We start from the raw sequence: 11,720 nt of genomic DNA on the forward strand, positions 1-11,720 counted from the left end.
TCAAGAAGAAAAATAAAAATGGCAATGCATCAAATCATGAGCACATGGAAGAAATCTTTATGAACATGTTATGTTAAAAATGTAAAAGCCTTCAAACATAAGTTCAATTATTCAACACAATTTGAAATCCCCAACATCAGGGGTGTCCAAAGTGCGGCCCGCAGGTCATTTTTTAACGGCCACATGGCGCATTTTAAAAATATTACGGAAGAAAATTAAAAGCATAAAAAGTGGTATAAAAGAGCAAAGAGGTGAAATGTAAGAAGAACATGTTGCAATGTTTACTCTAACAACACAAAGCTGCCATGCAGGATGTTTCTTTCTTTAAATCAAAATCAATTATGAAATATTGACCAATTCAAGGCTCCACATTAAATATTACACTTTGAGATATTTTTGCGGCAAATGTTGGATATTTTGTGTTTGCCAAAGACATGCACCTGGGGATAGGCCCCTCCCACCTCCAAAGACATGCACCTGGGGATAGGCCCCTCCCACCTCCAAAGACATGCACCTGGGGATAGGCCCCTCCCACCTCCAAAGACATGCACCCGGGGATAGGCCCCTCCCACCTCCAAAGACATGCACCTGGGGATAGCCCCCTCCCACCTCCAAAGACATGCACCTGGGGATAGGCCCCTCCCACCTCCAAAGACAAGCACCTGGGGATAGGCCCCTCCCACCTCCAAAGACATGCACCTGGGGATAGGCCCCTCCCACCTCCAAAGAAATGCACCTGGGGATAGGCCCCTCCCACCTCCAAAGACTTGCACCTGGGGATAGGCCCCTCCCACCTCCAAAGACATGCACCTGGGGATAGGCCCCTCCCACCTCCAAAGACATGCACCTGGGAATAGGTTGATTGGCAACACTAAATGGTCCCTAGTGTGTGAATGTTGTCTGTCTGTGTTGGCCCTGTGATGAGGCAGCGACTTGTCAAGGGTGTACGCCGTCTTCCGCCCGATTGTAGCTGAGATAGGCACCAGTGCCCCCCGCGTCCCCAAATTGAATAAGCGGTAGAAAATGGATGGATGATATATAAAAAACGGAGCCGTTTTTTTAAAGAATGGCCTAAAACGAACAAACAAAAAACATAAACAAAAAAAACTTATAATTGACGGATAAATCCGAAGTTGATCTCGAGACCATTGTGTTACAAGTAAACAGTAAAAAATAAAAATTATAATTTATTTTTTAACACTTTAATGAGTAGGACCCTTTTGGATCAGTGTGTTTTGTTTTTAAGTGTCATTGCACAAAAAATAATAGTGAATTAAAATCAATAGAGTTATGAGTTGTTGACCTTTTCCCGGCTCCAATTATTATATAATCTCAAATATTCAACTTAAAAATTTTACTGGGTGAAAATATTGCATATTTTGTGTTTTTTTTTTCAATAAAAAAAACATGGTTTTCTTTGACGAAAAGAGCATACAACTTAAATCTTTAAAAACGTCATATTGACAGATAGACCTAATGTTGATCCAGAGATTTAAAACTTGAATAATACAAATTAATAATACTGAATAATGACACATTTTTAACATTTTATTTTTACCAAAATCCAGCCTGAGTGGAGGCCTAAATGTATATATTTTTTATACATGTATTGTTTTTTTAAAATAAATGCCCCCCGCTTGCTTTGATTATTCAGTGTACGGCCCTCAGTGGAAAAAGTTTGGACACCCCTGCCCACCAACAGAAAAAAAAAGTCAGGTGGGTTTTGTCGCTGCTGTATAATGTGTTGGAAGTTTCCTTCTTCACCACTAGATGGTGCTGTTTGTCAACTTTACAATATAATCCCCGCCCAGTTATTTCGTCATACCCGGAACCATATCTCGCTGACGTCATAGATATACGACACGCGCTTACATGACCCTGGAAATAATCACACAGGAGCAAATATACTCATTGTTGGGGCATTTTGCAAGATATATATTTATATATATATATGTATATATTTGGTGAGGAAGTCAGCGGCCAATGAGGTGAGCATTAGCCCGACATGGCTGCGTCCGGCCTGACTTCTGTGGACAAGTCCGGCCTGACTTCTGTGGACAAGTCCGGCCTGACTTCTGTGGACAAGTCCGGCCTGACTTCTGTGGACAAGTCCGGCCTGACTTCTGTGGACAAGTCCGGCCTGACTTCTGTGGACAAGTCCGGCCTGACTTCTGTGGACAAGTCCGGCCTGACTTCTGTGGACAAGTCCGGCCTGACTTCTGTGGACAAGTCCGGCCTGACTTCTGTGGACAAGTCCGGCCTGACTTCTGTGGACAAGTCCGGCCTGACTTCTGTGGACAAGTCCGGCCTGACTTCTGTGGACAAGTCCGGCCTGACTTCTGTGGACAAGTCCGGCCTGACTTCTGTGGACAAGTCCGGCCTGACTTCTGAGCAGCCGGTGAAGAAGAAGCCGTGTCGCGCGTGTACAGACTTCACATCGTGGATGAAGACACAGAAGCGCCAGACGACGTCTGCTGTGGAGGTGACACTTCAATAGATAGATAGATTGTACTTTATTGATTCCTTCAGGAGAGTTCCTTCAGGAAAATTAAAATTCCAGCAGCAGTGTACAGAGTTGAGATCAATTTAAAAAAAGTAAATAATGGGGGTTTAAAACGAAACAAAATAGAGAAATATTACAATAAGAATAAACACTAAAAAGCAACAATGGGAATAACAATATAACAATAAAATAAGAATATAACAAGACAAACTAGGCAGTAGTGACCATGTTATGAAAACATATTGCACTGTTATTGTTTTGCATCCCCTGTCATCCTAGTACCCCCTGCCCCAGAGAGGAGTTGTACAGTCTAATAGCGTGTGGGACAAGGGAGTTCTTGAGTCTATAAGTCCTGCACTTGGGATGAAGCAGTCTAGAACGGAACAGGCTCCTCTGGCTACTGATAACACTATGCAGAGGGTGACTGGCATCATCCAGGATGCTCACTAGTTTGTCAACAGTCCTCTTCTCTGCCACCCTCACCAGTGAGTCCAGTTTCATTCCCATTGTAGAACCGGCCCGCCTGATCAGTTTCTCAAGTCTGGAGCTGTCCTTCTTAGATGTACTTCCCCCCCAGCACACTTCCATGTAGAACAGAACACTGGCAACCACAGACTGGTAGTACATCCACAGGAGTTTTCTACAAATGTTGAAGGAGTGCAGTCTCCTGAGGAAGTACAGCCTGCTCTATCCTTTCTTGTACTGGTGGTCCGTGTTAACAGTCCAGTCCAGCTTATTGTCCACCCAAACCCCGAGGTACTTGAATGAGTCCACGGTCTGTACCTCAACTCCCTCGATCACAATAGGTTGTGACCGTGGACTCGACCTCCCAAAGTCAATGACCAGCTCCTTGGTCTTTGACGGATTGGAATGTCTGAGTCCTTGTTGGAAATGACTTTAAAGTATCACCAAGCATGCACCACTGTAGCTCTTGTCTCAAAGTACTGAGGTTGTTAGTGTTATCATGTGTGTTGTGTTTTAGTTCTTGTCTTGCACTCCTATGTTGGTGTTGTCATGTTATGTACGGATGTACTTTGTGGACACCGTCTGCTCCACACGCTGTAAGTCTTTGCTGTCGTCTAGCATTCTGTTTTTGTTTACTTTGCAGCCAGTTCAGTTTTAGTTTAGTTCTGCATAGCCATCCCTAAGCCTTTTGTTTATTTTTGGTCTAAGTATTAGATACCTTTTAACCTGCACGCTGCCTCCCGCATATTGTGATCACGACAAAGCATGTTCCCGACGTCTAGAAAGCAATTAGCTACATGCTGCCACCTACTGATTTGGAATAGTATTACAAGGTTACTCTGCTGAGCTCAAACCAATTAAGTGAAATGACATACCGTATGTCCTTTAATTGCCGCCATGGAGCTAATTCATTTAAAACCTCTTCTCACTCCTGCGCTTACCAAAGGCATGCAGTAAACATTTGAGTGTGATGTAAGCTTGGACCTTAAATCCTACTGAATAGCTCTTAATCTTCTTCCCTTTATGCGATTTCAAATTACCGGTATTGAAATCATCCTCCTCCATTTTGAAAATGGTGACAGGGGAAGTGTCACTCGTGACGTCACAAGTTTGACCCGGCGGTAATACTAAACATGCGCTAATTATTTTGTGAAGCAAGTTTGACCCGGCAGTAATTCAAGGCAGGCGCATACTATATACCCGGCGGTAATTCAAGGAAATGACATAATCTCCCACGGCACACCAGACTGTATTTCTCGGTACACTAGTGCAGTGTTTTTCAACCTTTTCTGATCCCAGGCACATTTTTTTTCATTGAAAAAATGCGGAGGCACACCACCAACGGAAAACATTAAAAAATGAAACTCAGCAGCCCATATTGACGGTAAAAAGACGTTATAGCAATTGTTGGATATGAATTCAAACCATCGCCAAAGTAAGTGTCAGCACCTGTCACATCATGCCGTGACTTGTTTTGAGGTTTTTAGTGTTCTCCTGTTAGTTCTTGTCTTGCGCTCCTATTTTGGTGTTGTCGTGTTCTGTACGGATGTACTTTGTAGACGCCATCTGCTCCACACGCTGTAAGTCTTTGCTGTCGTCCAGCATTCTGTTTTTCTTTACTTTGCAGCCAAGTCAGTTTTAGCTTCATTTTGCATAACCTTACCTAAGCTTCAACGCCTTTTGTTTACTTTTGGCTTTAGCATTAGATACCTTTTTTACTATCGTCTGCATATTGTGATCACGACAAAGCATGTTCCCACATCTACAAAACAATCAGCTACCTGCTGCCACCTACTGATATGGGAGAGTATTACAGGGTTACTCTGCCCAGCTCTAGACCAGTGTGTTTCAACCACTAGTGTGCCGTGGGAGATGACCTAATTTCACCTATTTGGGTTACAAATATTTTTTGCCAACCAGTAATTATAGTCTGCAAATGATGTGTTGTTGTTGAGTGTCGGTGCTGTCTAGAGCTCGGCAAAGTAACCCTGTAATACTCTTCCATATCAGTAGGTGGCAGCAGGTAGCTAATTGCTTTGAAGATGTTTGAAACAGCGGGAGGCAGCATGCAGGTAAGAAGGTGTCTAATGCTTCAACCAAAAATAAAGAAAAGGCGAGTGACCCTAAAAAAGGCATTGAAGCTTAGGCAAGGCTATGATGAACGAAAGTAAGAATGAACTGGCTACAAAGTAAACAAAAAAGAATGCTGGACGACAGCAAAGACTTACTGTGGAGCAAAGATGGTGTCTACAAAGTACATCCGAACATGACATGACAATCAACAATGTCTCCACAAAGAAGGATAAAAACAACTAAAATATTCTTGATTGCTAAAACAAAGTCGATGCAGCAAATATCGCTCAAAGGAAGACATGAAACTGCCACAGGAAAATACCAAAAAAAAGACGAAAAGTCAACAAAATAGGAGCGCAAGACAATAACTAAAACACTACACACAGGAAAAGAGCAAAAAAGTCCAAATAAGTCAGGGTGTGATGTGACAGTACACCTACTTTGAGACAAGAGCTATAGTCATGCATGCTTGCTTATGCTTTAAAGTCATATCCAACAATTGTGACAACCACTTTTTACTGTTAACTAAGTTTAGTTTTTTAATAGGGATGCACCGATTAATCGTTAACCGAATATATTCGGCCGAATATGGCAAAAAAAGCCACATTCGGCCTTCGGTGGAATGAGTTAAAAGCAAGGCCGAATAGTGGCGTATGACGATATTTTTTGACGTAACCAGACACCTTCGGAAAAATGTCAGCAGTGTGGAGATATTTTAAAGTGGTGGAAAGTGACAAAAGTATTGCAGTTTGTAACGAATATTCAGCCAAACTGTCTGGAGGAGGTGCCTCGTGGCCGACGTCTTTGAGAGGACAAAAACGTTTGCGACTGACAAACGGACTTACAAAGAAGGTAATGGAGTTTATGGCTTTGGATGATCAACCGTTTAGTGTTGTGGAGGACATTGGCTTTCGGAGACTCCTGGAGCACATTGAGCCCCGTTACACGATACCGAGCAGACGGTATTTCTCTGATGTGTGTTCTTTACATTGTGTGTGTGCTCTTTACATTATTAGCCTGTTGTGTAGGCTACCTGTATAAGTGTATGAGGTTACAAGCACACACTTATTGAGATTTAGTGGGGCCTTCTGTTTACATTATTAGCATATCTACTGTGGCTAAGCAGACTTTTGCCAAAAGGACAATAATTCATTTGTTGTGGGTTCATCCACTTTAATGCACTTTATTTTTTTGGAATGCATGTTTTGTTTGAAGGCCTAATATAAATGAAAAACTTTGTGCCTTTTTTAATAAATGATAAATAAATGGGTTGTACTTGTATAGCGCTTTTCTACCTTCAAGGTACTCAAAGCGCTTTGACACTACTTCCACATTCACACACCCATTCACACACACATTCACACACTGATGGAGGGAGCTGCCATGCAAGGCGCCAACCAGCACCCATCAGGAGCAAGGGTGAAGTGTCTTGCTCAGGACACAACGGACGTGACGAGGTTGGTTCTAGGTGGGATTTGAACCAGGGACCCTCGGGTTGCGCACGGCCACTCTTCCACTGCGCCACGCCGTCCCTGAAAAGCAAAGGCTACTGGAATATTAAAAACATGTCAATATTCAATAAAAATGTACTTTATTTAAAAAAACATGTCTAAAAATTTATTGTAGGCTGTTTATGCAATATTTAAAAAATTGTGAAAAACTGCATTCATTATTGGGTATTCAGTATTCGGCCTTCGGCCAAGCTTTTAAATTTTATTCGGCTTCGGCCACAAATTTTCAATTCGGTGCATCCCTATTTTTTAAAGATTTCTGCTGGTGGTGTGCCTCCGCATTTTTTCAACGCAAAAAATGTGCCTTGGCTCAAAAAAGGTTGAAAAACACTGCTCTAGACAGCACCAAAACTCGACAATAACGGCACATTTGCAAATTATAATCACTGGTTTTCAAAAACAATTTTGAATCCAGTTAGGTGAAATGACATCATCTCCTACGACACAGCAGACAGTATCTCACGCTGTTGAAGAACACTTTGTGTTACAGGAACTACTGTCACAACTTGTCACTTTGTCAATCTTCTAGGAGTCCAAAGCTGAGCAAGATCCTCAATGCCCACTTGACCGGGAGGAACTGGGTCGCAACACCTGGTCCTTTCTGCACACCATGGCGGCGTATTACCCGGACACACCTTCTGCCAGCCAGCAGCAAGACATGGGACACTTCTTTCACCTCTTCTCCAAGTTCTTCCCCTGTGACGAATGTGCCGGGGACCTCAGGGACAGGTCAGTCCTCTCAACTCCATTTTCTACAGTGCGGGGGGGTCCTCATTAGGATCATAGGTGAGGCATGGGGCACAAAATGGGCAATTTAGAGCATCCCATTAGATCATCACACATGTTTTTTGGGTGAAACATGCAAACACCAATGGAGATTCCAACCCCCGTTTTTAGAGCGTGGCGCTAACCACAGCCCCTCTTTTGTAAGCGGACTTCATTCACTTCATGATTCCTCTAAACCAGGGGTCACCAACATGGTGCCCGTAAGGACCAGATGAGTCGCCCGCTGGCCTGTTCTAAAAATAGCTCAAATAGCAGCACTTACCAGTGAGCTGCCTCTATTTTTTAAATTGTATTTATTTACTAGCAAGGTGGACTCGCTTTGCTTGACATTTTTAATTCTAAGAGAGACAAAAGTCAAATAGAATTTGAAAATCCAAGAAAGTATTTTAAAGACTTGGTCTTCACTTGTTTAAATAAATTCATTTATTTTTTTACTTTGCTTCTCATAACTTTCAGAAAGACAATTTTAGAGAAAAAATACAAACTTAAAAATGATTTTAGGATTTTTAAACACATATACCTTTTTACTTTTTAAATTCCTTCCTCTTCTTTCCTGACAATTTAAATCAATGTTCAAGTAAATTAATTTTTTATTATAAAGAATAATAAATATATATATTTTATTAGTTCTAGCTTCTGTTTTTTCGATGAAGAATATTTGTGAAATTATGATTCAAATTCCAAAAAATTATCTAGAAAATCTTTAGAATCAAGTCTTTTGAATTTATTTTAAAATGTTTGTTCTGGAAAATCTAGAAGAAATAATGATTTGTCTTTGTTAGAAATATAGCTTGGTCCAATTTGTTATATATTCTAACAATGTGCAGATTGGATTTTAACCTATTTAAAACACGTCATCAAAACTCTAAAAATAATCTTAATCAGGAAATATTACTGATGATGTTCCATAAAAACTTTTTTTAATTTTTTCAAAAAGATTCAAATTAGCTAGTTTTTCTCTGCTTTTTTTCGGTTGAATTTTGAATTATAAAGAGTCGAAATTTAAGATAAACTATGTTTCAAAATTGTATTTTCATTTTTTTCGTGTTTTCTCCTCTTTTAAACCGTTCAATTAAGTGTTTTTTCATCATTTATTCTTTACAAAAAACCTTCCGTAAAAGGAAAAAAATGTACGACGGAATGACAGACAGAAATACCCTTTTTTTTATATATATAAATTTATTTATTAAAGGTAAATTGAGCCAATTGGTATTTCTGGCAATTTATTGAAGTGTGTATCAAACTGGTAGCCCTTGGCATGAATCAGTACCCAAGAAGTAGCTCTTGCTTTCAAAAGGTTGCTGACCCCTGAACTACACCTTGTCCTTCCAAGTGGGGACTTCTCTGCAGTCCATCCAGATTATTACTCAACCGCAGAAAGTGACAGGTGTTTAGACTTGGACTTAGACAAACTTTATTGATCCACAAGGGAAATTGTTCCACACGGTGGCTCACTTACAAAGGATGGAAAGGATAATACATGTATAAAGTAGACTAAACATGTCCTGTAGTAGCAATATAAAATATAACATATGTGTAATATTTATTATATATACAGTATATGATATACACTGATATTTTACACACGCACAGTGTTTTGAAATGTCTGTATATTGTTAATTTTGCTGTCTGTCTGTTTTATATATCTATGTATCTTTATTTATACACGATATTGCCAAAAGTATTTGGCCACCTGCCTTTACTCACATATGAAGTTGAAGTGCCATCCCACGGAATTGTCCAAAATGTTTTGGTATCCTGGAGCATTCAAAGTTCCTTTCACTGGAACTAAGGGGCCAAGCCCAACTCCTGAAAAAACAACCCCACACCATAATTCCTCCTCCACCAAATGTCACACTCGGCACAATGCAGTGCGAAATGTAGCGTTCTCCTGGCAACCTTCAAACCCAGACTGGTCCATCACATTGCCAGATGGAAAAGCGTGATTCATCAGTCCAGAGAAGGCGTCTCCACTGCTCTAGAGTCCAGTGGTGATGTCCTTTACACCACTGCATCCCACGCTTTGCATTGGACTTGGTGATGTACGCCTTAGATACAGCTGCCCGGCCATGGAAACCCATTCCATCAACCTCTCTGCGTACTGTACGTGGGCTATTTGGAAGGTGACAAGAAGTTTGGAGCTGTGTAGCAAGTGACTGTGCAGAAAGTCTTTGCACAATGCTGACCTCTCTGTCAGTTTACCTGGCCTACCACTTGGTGGCTGAGTTGCTGTTGTTCCCAAACTCTTCACTTTTCTTGTAAAAAAGTTGACTTTGGAATATTTAGGAGCGAGGAAATTTCACGACTGGATTTGTAGCACAGGTGGCATCCTGTGACAGTTCAACGCTAGAAATAACTGACGGCGGCCCATGTGGTCCTCTCCAAGGTTTGTCATAGTCATTGTCACAGATGTCCCACTGGGTGTGAGTTCTCCTTGCCCTTGTGTGGGTTCTTCCGAGGATGTCGTAGTGGTTTGTGCAGCCCTTTGAGACACTTGTGATTTAGGGCTATATAAATAAACATTGATTGACATTCTTTCCCAAATGTTTGTAGAAACAGTCTCCATGCCTACGTGCTTGATTTGATACACCGGGCCAAGTGATTAGGACACCTGATTCTCATATCATATATCCATCTATATATGATATTAATTTAACATTAAACAATAGAAATAAGGAAACTTGTCACACTTAACAAATAGGCCACCCTAAGTCTCCCATCCAAAGGCAAAACCCAGTAACTCAATTTTGGTCAAAACTGAAATGATAATTTTGGAGTTCCTAGGTGATATGCTTTACATTAGTGTATGCGATATTGTAATTTGTTCCGTGAGTAAGCTGTTACGCGCATGGCAGGACCTAGCAACTACCACATAACCGCGTGGATACAACAGAAAAACCTAGTATCTCAAGGGACCAATCGAAGCTTCTTTGTCAGTCGCCTTATTGTCTTTAAATAAATAAATGATAAATGATAAATGGGTTGTACTTGTATAGCGCTTTTCTACCTTCAAGGTACTCAAAGTGCTTTGACACTACTTCCACATTCACACACACATTCACACACTGATGGAAGGAGCTGCCATGCAAGGCGCTAACCAGCACCCATCAGGAGCAAGGGTGAAGTGTCTTGCTCAGGACACAACGGACGTGACGAGGTTGGTACTAGGTGGGATTTGAACCAGGGACCCTCGGGTTGCGCACGGCCACTCTACCACTGCGCCACGCCGTCCCTACTTTAATGAGACACTTGCAGAAATGGGTGCCGACGGTCAAGCTGATTATGTGTTATTATGGCAGGAGGGGATATTTGGAAGATTGGCCCAGGACGTTGCAAGCACCTTCATTAAATGTATTCTTCTTGATTCTTCCACTTGCATACTCTTTTGGGCAGATAACTGTGAAGGTCCAAATAAAAACTGGACGCTGTACACGGCTCTTGTCCAATGTGCAAACACAGAATGGGGCCCACCCGAGATTGTGATCAAATATCTGGAGAAAGGGCACACGTTCATGAGAGCAGATTTAATCCATGGCTCAATCGGCAAGAAAATGAAAGCTCAAGAAAACATCGATACGTTTGATGACTTTGTAGATCTTTGTAAGACAGCATCAAGATAGATTGCTTTTCCTTGGTTTTCTCAAAATCAGCTCGAAGTGAGTTACTAGGTTTTGCCTTTGGACGGGAGAAGTGTGCTCCAGAGCACTCGTAGATTTTGTTCTTACCCATAAATCCCAGCTAAGAAATCATTGGTGAGTACAAAAATCTCCTTGAAAACTTCGTAAGTGGGGCTAAGAACAACATTTGTTCTTCAGAACGGTTGCTGAATGACTTCCATTGACTACATGTTTGCCGTGTCTCTTTGTCGGAGGCAGTCTTCAGTTAACATCATCTCCCCCTGTCCCCTGCACTTCTTCAGTTAACATCATCTCCCGCCCCCCCAGACTAAAAAGCAACCAGCCGGACACCCGCAGCCGTCACGCCTTGTCTCAGTGGTTGTGTCGACTCCACAACAACATCAACGTGCGTCTGGGGAAGCCGGAGTTTGACTGCTCTCGAGTGGACGAGAGATGGAAGGACGGATGGAAAGATGGTTCCTGTGACTGAGACTAATCCTCCCAGAACTTTCCGCGTGTGGAAGGACATGATTTCATTCCAAATGGAGTTGCTGTCAACAAAATGGAGAAAGGTCCCTTTAGGACCAACACTAATGCTAAGATGCAGTCGTACCCCAGCTGAAGAGTCTAGTTCTCTCACTAAATATTCTTATTTCAAATCAATATTACACTTTGAAATTCTTTGGTTGTGGGAGCTCAAACAAACACAACAATTGTGTCATCTATCATGCTTTCAATAAGAAAAATAAACTTCTACATAAGTAA

General features: G+C 41.5%; 1 protein-coding gene across 2 annotated transcripts; it reads left to right on the top strand.

The window, feature by feature from the left end:
• Positions 1-1,834: 1,834 nt before the first annotated feature.
• gfer (growth factor, augmenter of liver regeneration (ERV1 homolog, S. cerevisiae)) lies at positions 1,835-11,720 on the top strand. 2 transcript variants are annotated; one of them, XM_061905142.1, is made up of 3 exons: positions 1,835-2,482; positions 7,082-7,281; positions 11,283-11,720. In XM_061905142.1, exons 1-3 carry the CDS (start codon positions 2,006-2,008, stop codon positions 11,443-11,445), a joined length of 840 nt encoding a protein of 279 aa, XP_061761126.1. In that variant the 5' UTR covers positions 1,835-2,005; the 3' UTR covers positions 11,446-11,720. The 2 variants fall into 2 exon arrangements, with proteins under 2 accessions (XP_061761126.1, XP_061761127.1); XM_061905143.1 differs by having other exon boundaries at positions 11,258-11,391.

This window comes from Nerophis ophidion, linkage group LG07 (genome assembly GCF_033978795.1).
Source record: "Nerophis ophidion isolate RoL-2023_Sa linkage group LG07, RoL_Noph_v1.0, whole genome shotgun sequence".
NCBI lineage: Eukaryota > Metazoa > Chordata > Actinopteri > Syngnathiformes > Syngnathidae > Nerophis > Nerophis ophidion.